The following is a 6326-nucleotide window of genomic DNA, read 5'->3' as shown; positions in this document are numbered from 1 at the left end:
TGCAATTTCAATTTTCTTACAGATCAAAGACTTTCCCATTTGCTACAATCCTAAGTTATTTCATTTGTGTGAATCAACTTATGTGTGTTAAGCTGTGACCTCCAGGTCTTTTCACACTGGTTGCATTCATAAGGTTTCTCTCCTTGTGTTCTGTGATGGATGTTAAAGTGTTCCTTCCAGGTGAAAGAATTTCCATGCCTGCTACATATATAACATTTCTCTCCGGTGGGTGTTTTTCTGATGGACAGAAAGGTGTAAGTTCTGGTCGAAAGACTTTCCACATAGCTTACATTCATAAAATTTCTCTCCTGTGTGTGCTCTCTGGTGGACTGTAAGGTGTAGCTTCTGGTTGAAAATCTTTCCACATGTATGACATTCATAAGTTTTCTTTCCTGTGTGTTTTCTGATGGACAGTGAGGCTTGACTTCCAGGGGAAAGCCTTTCCACACATGTTACATTCATAAGTTTTCTCTCTTGTGTGTGTTGTCTGGTGGCCAGTAAGGTATGACTTCTTGGTGAAAGACTTTCCACACATGTTACATTCATAAGGTTTCTTTCCTGTGTGTGTTCTCTGGTGGTTACTAAGATATGCCTTGCAGGTGAAAGACTTTCCACAAATGTTACATTCAAAAGGATTCTCTTTTGTGTGTGTTCTCTGGTGAACTGTAAGCTTTGATTTCTGGATGAAAGACCTTCCACACACATTACATTCATAAGGATTCTTTCCTGTGTGTGTTATCTGATGGACAGTAAGGGTTGAATTCCAGGTGAAGGACTTACCACAAAAGTTACATTCATAAATTTTCTCTCCTGTGTGTGTTCTCTGGTGGCTAGTAAGATATTCCTTGCATGCGAACGACTTTCCGCAAATGTTACAATCAAAAGGTTTCTCTTTTGTGTGTGTTCTCTGGTGGCTAGTAAGCTGTGCTTTCTGGGTGAAACACTTTCTACACAGGTTACATTCATAAGGTCTCTCTCCTGTGTGTGTTCTCTGGTGGAGAGTAAGCTTTGATTTCTTGATGAAAGACTTTCCACATACGTTACATTCATAAGGTTTCTCTCTAGTATGTGTTCTCTGGTGGAGAGTAAGGTATGCCGTCTTGGCGAAAGACTTTCCACACACGTTACATTCATAAGGTTTCTCACCTGTGTGTGTTCTCTGGTGGCTAGTAAGATATGCCTTGCAGGAGAAAGACTTTCCACAAATGTTACATTCAAAAGGTTTCTTTTTTGTGTGTGTTCTCTGGTGAACAGTAAGCTTTAATTTCTGGATGAAAGACTTTCCACACACGTTACATTCAAAAGGTTTGTTTCCTATATGTATTATCTGATGGACAGTGAGAGTTGACTTCCAGGTGAAGGACTTTCCACACAAGTTGCATTCATAAATTTTCTCTCCTGTGTGTATTCTCTTGTGGCTAGTAAGATATGCTTTGCATGTGAAAGATTTTCCACAAATGTTACATTCAAAAGGTTTCTCTTTTGTGTGTGTTCTCTGGTGAAAAGTAAGCTTTGATTTCTTGGTGAAAGACTTTCGACACATGTTACATTCATAAGGTTTCTCTCGTGTGTGTGTTCTCTGAGGGACAATAGGGTGGGTCTTCTCAGTGAAAGACTTTTCACACTCTTTACATTCTTCAACTACAGAAGACACATGAGGACTATATGCAGCACACATCTTACCTGGTTCACTGAAAACACCCATGTTCTGACAGCCAGTGACCTTTTCTATCCTCATCCCTAAGGAGTTCGCATTATTCTTAATCAATTCTGACTTCTGTATGGAGCTCAAATGAAAACTTCTTATAAGTCTCAATTTTTCCTCCCCTGGGTTACTATTCATGACTGCTACTTCAGAGAGATATTTATTGTGACTTTCCTGACAGGTGCTAATCACATCCTCCATTTCTGGGACATCTAAAATGAATAATAGAAAAGTAGACAAAAACACAAATGAGAAACATAAATTCCTTAATATAAAGATATTTCCTCACTTTCTGTTACTATATTTTCAAATATCAAAGCATTGCTTTATGCAGAATATATACTTTTCTTTGCAATGTAGTAATTACGAAAGTAGTACTGACATTTCACAATGGAAAATAATGTTTTCTGTATTTCAGATTTTTCTTTTTTTCTCAAGGAAATATTTACTCAAATAATTCATCTCCATACTCTTAATGCTTCCATTCTGAATCTCCCTCTATGCCCAGAACCACTGATAAGAAATTGTCTCAATCAGAGAATAGCAGCCCTAGCATACTCCTATTTTCCTCCTCCTACCTGCATAATACTAGTTTAAAAGAAAATGAGATCTCCTTTCTACATTTCTTATTGTCTTTTTCTCTTTATGAAAGACGTCTCTACAGAAAAAGGGAATTACTAACATTAACTACACTAGCACACCAAATTCAGTTTGTCTCCAGGACAATTCTGGATTGAAAATTCCTTGAGACAAAGGATCACCTAGTTCTCTGCCACACATTACTCAGGGGCACTAGGAATACTATTACTCTGTACAGCTCAAGATAAACAGACCAACTGGGCTCTGGACCCACCATGACCATTGTAGATGCTTTAACTCACCTGTGAAATTCTTGTCTGAGGCTTGTCTTATCCATGGTTCTTCACCCTGCTCCAGCTTCACAATCAATTCAGGTTTAGGACCACAGTGCCCTGTGAATAAGAAATAGTGGAGAACAATTGCTCTTGCTGGGTCATCATTAATGTAAGGTCACAGACATCCTCTTCACAAGGTGGCTCCTAAATCTGGTTTCTCAATTGTTTGTGTGGGGGGTGGTCGAGATGTGGGGCCTGAACTCTGGGCCTGGGAGTTCTCTCAACTCTTAAGCACAAGGCTAGCACTCTATCACTTGAGCCAGAATGCCAATTCCAGCTTTTTTCCCCTGCTTATGTGGTGCTTAGAAATCAAACAGAGGTTCTCAAGCACACAAGGCAATTGCTCTACCCCTGAGCCATCTTCCAGGCCCATGGTTTCTCTATCCTTAATAGCTCCATGGTGGAGTTTCCCTCAGCTTTGAGTTTTTTGTGTCCATTGTGTGGCTTGAACTCAGCTCTTTTGCTCAAAGCTAGCATTCTACTAGTTTGAGTCTTGGCTACATTTCTAGTTTTGCAATGATTAATTGGAGATAAGAGTCTCATGGTCATTTTTCTATAGCTGCTGGCTTAAAACCAAAATCTTCAGATTTCAGCCTCCAAGTATCTAGGATTCCAAGAGTTTGGCTTTCAAATACACACTTTCAACTACTGGTTTCCAGTTCATACTGTCAGTAGTAAGGTATATTCTATCTAGACTCTACATCTACCTATAATAATAACCCCAAGGCTGGGAAGTCAGTCGCCTGTGAGTGGAGCATATTTTAGAACTTTTGTCCAACTACTGATTAGAATCCTTATAGAATGAGAAAAAAAATAGCTCTTGAGTTACATATAATGAAGTTGAAGTTTCCCTTACAAAGAAATGACACTTCCCTTGGAGTGGAAACTTTTTCTTTTTTGTTTTGAAATGCAATGGTCCAAAGGCTTACACTTGTAACCCTTCATTGAGGAGGTGAGATCAGAAGAGGCAGGCTTGAAACCAACCTGGGCATGGAAACCCAGAATATAGCCCAAAACAAAAGCCAAAATGGAGCTGTGGCTCATGCAGTAGTGAGAAAGGCAAACAACACCAAGCCCCCAGACCTGAATTTGGCTGGCTTTTATACTGGCAGTTTTTTATTTGGGAATGGACTGGAATCTTTTACCTAAATAACATAAACAGTCAAATGTCTACCAAAATAAAAGTACTTGATCTTCCAAGAAAAAGTCACCTTTGCTCACCCAAGGACATGAGGTTGCTATAGGTCTCCAGCATTACATCTCTGTGAAGGGTCCGCTGACCAGTATCCAGATCCTGCCACTCCTTCCATGTGAAGTACACAGCCACATCATCAAATGATATCAGCTTCTGTAATGGCACATTTCCATCAAGAAATTAAACCTGGGTCAAGAGAATTCCAATCTGGAACTTCATTATGCTGCAGTTCTGCTTTTGTCTTACATAAAATGTTTGCAGCTTGCTGTGTTATCTATTCACTGGGAAAATTAAATAGCAAATTAGAAATATTTGACAATATATAAACCTGGTCATGAAAATACACAGATTGGGGCTGGGAAGTTACCTCAGGGGTAGAGTGCTTGCCTTGCAAGCATGAGGCCCTGGGTTCGATTTCTCAGAACCACATAAGCAAAAAGAAAAAAGCTGGAAGTGGTGCTGTGGCTCAAGTGGTAGAGAGCTAGTCTTGAGCTGAAGAGTTGAGGGACAGAGCCCAGGCCCAGAGTTCAGGCCTCACAACCGACTAAAACAATAATTAAATAAGTAAAATAAAATAAAATACACAGATTGGCAGGACACTGGTGGCTTATCCTCCTAGCTATTCAGGAGGCTGAGGTCTGAGGATCTAGTTTCAAGGCCAGCCCGGGCAGGAAGTCCATGAGACTCTTATCTCCAACTGGCTTCATCTTTGATAGTTTTATATACCCAAGAGAAATGCACCATGGTTCACATTCTTTTCACATCTTCCTAGCTTTTTTTAGACTTTGAGAGTATTTTTGTTGTTTTTATTTAAAACAATATCCATACTAGCATGTATAACATAGTTATTTTATCGGAATTTTGATTTGAATTTTTCTCATGACTACTGATATTAAACTACTTTTATATTTTAATGTACTACCAGTGTATGTCGTTTTTAGAAAAGTCTCTTCAATCTTTTTCCCATTTTAAAATTAGATTTTTTTGTGTGTAGGTGTTTCTAGAAGGATTATCCTTATATTTTCTAATTCATATTGGTTAAAAATCCATTTAGAGAGATATGCAAATACTTTTCTCATACCATGCTTTTTTTTCCCTTATTGGTAGTGTTTTTCAACATACAAGGTCTTCGTTTGTATTTATTACTCATTTATTTATTGATTGATTTATTTACTTACTTATTTACTTATTTATATATTGTAGGATATGCGGCTTGAACTCTGGGCCTGAATGCTGTCCCTCAGCTCTTAAATTCAAGACTAGCACTTTACCACTTTGGCCACAGCACTACTTCTGGTTTTCTGGTGATTTACTGCAAGTAAGAGTATCACGGCTATTCCTGCCCAGGCTGACTTTGAGACCCAATCTTCAGATCTCATCACTTCAGTACCTAAGATTACAGGTGTGATCCACCAGAGACTCACATTGTTTGTTTCTTTGTTTCTTCCATGATGTACTTTTGGAATTCTATTTATGGGTTACTGTCAAATCTAGCATTCTTATTTTTTTCCCTCAGTCGTGGGTCCTGAACTGTGGGCCTGGGTGCTTTCGCTCAGCTCTTCAGCTCAAGGAGAGTACATTACAAACTGAAGCAAAAGAACAGCTCCAACACTTTTGCTTATGTGGTGCTGAGGATTCAAACCCAGGGCCTCATGCATGCTAAGCAAGCACTCTACCACTGAGCAATCTTCCCAGACCAGTTAGTGTCAAATCTGATGCCATGAAACTTTCCTCCCCTTCTCTCTTCTCTTCTTTTCCCTTTCTCTCTGTTCCCCTCCTCTCCACTACTCTCTTGTCCTCTTTTCTTCCTTCTTTTCCCTGACCTTTTGCTTACCTTCCCCACCTTCACTCATTTTCTTTTCCCTTTATATCTGAGATGAAGGCTTGCTAGTATCACTACAGTTAGGTTTCTAACTTAGAAACACATGTAATACACATACCTCATGGTATTCTTGAGCTACTATTGGAGCTTGAACTGCAGGTCTCACAGTCAGTCAACTTCCTCACTCACTGTTGGCACTATCACTTGAGCCATACCTCTAACCTGTTCATTAACTGCTTAGTTTGAGTTGTCTATCCACCTGGCTTCCAGACCTCAGTTTCCTCCCTTTAGGAGCTAGGCTCAATTGACAATCTTGAGCAAGAAGTACTTGCCTTGATTTTTCTTACCTCAACATTTAACATTAGCACTTAATTGGATACTACAATGAAATAGTTTATTGTTACTGGTTTATGTAGAATTAATATGCAACCTAAACTGAAATAGTTTATCTTTCAAATTAAGTGTTGTAATGTGTTTCTAACAATTGTAACTGTTCTAACTGTGGTAGATTTTCTTCACTAAGCAAATCGCTTATGCTGGAGGTATTGCTTTATAATTAATGCAATTTAATGTTATTGTGGAGGTGATGTATAGAGAGGTATAATGATATGAGTAAGGTAAAAATACCCTTCTTTGCATACAGTGTCTTCCATTCCTTCATTCTCTCCCAATCTCTCCCTCCTATCTCTA

The 6326-nt window shown here is 38.9% G+C and overlaps 1 protein-coding gene across 1 annotated transcript; it reads right to left on the bottom strand.

Annotated features, from left to right (window-relative positions):
- Window positions 1–376: 376 nt before the first annotated feature.
- Window positions 377–5998, bottom strand: LOC138831385 (zinc finger protein 717-like). The gene is made up of 5 exons (XM_070028497.1): window positions 5984–5998; window positions 3841–3967; window positions 2587–2676; window positions 1646–1917; window positions 377–1495 (listed from the first exon to the last, which is right to left on the bottom strand). The coding sequence occupies exons 1-5, from the start codon at window positions 5996–5998 to the stop codon at window positions 377–379; spliced, it is 1623 nt and encodes a 540-aa protein (XP_069884598.1).
- Between the last annotated feature and the right edge of the window lie 328 nt (window positions 5999–6326).

Source organism: Dipodomys merriami, unplaced genomic scaffold (assembly GCF_024711535.1).
Source record: "Dipodomys merriami isolate MVZ:Mamm:240054 unplaced genomic scaffold, mDipMer1.0.p SCAF_194, whole genome shotgun sequence".
NCBI classification, from domain to species: Eukaryota; Metazoa; Chordata; class Mammalia; order Rodentia; family Heteromyidae; genus Dipodomys; species Dipodomys merriami.
This window is presented reverse-complemented; position numbering and strand designations above follow the sequence as displayed.

Excerpts from the sequence above, each read along its gene's own strand:
- LOC138831385 (XM_070028497.1), bottom strand. Across the intron at positions 1,918-2,586 it reads CTCAGACAAGAATTTCACAG|ATGTCCCAGAAATGGAGGAT; the intron begins GTGAGTTAAAGC and ends TATTCATTTTAG. Across the intron at positions 1,496-1,645 it reads ATAGTCCTCATGTGTCTTCT|AGAACACACACAAAAGAGAA; the intron begins GTAGTTGAAGAA and ends ACTTTTCACCAG.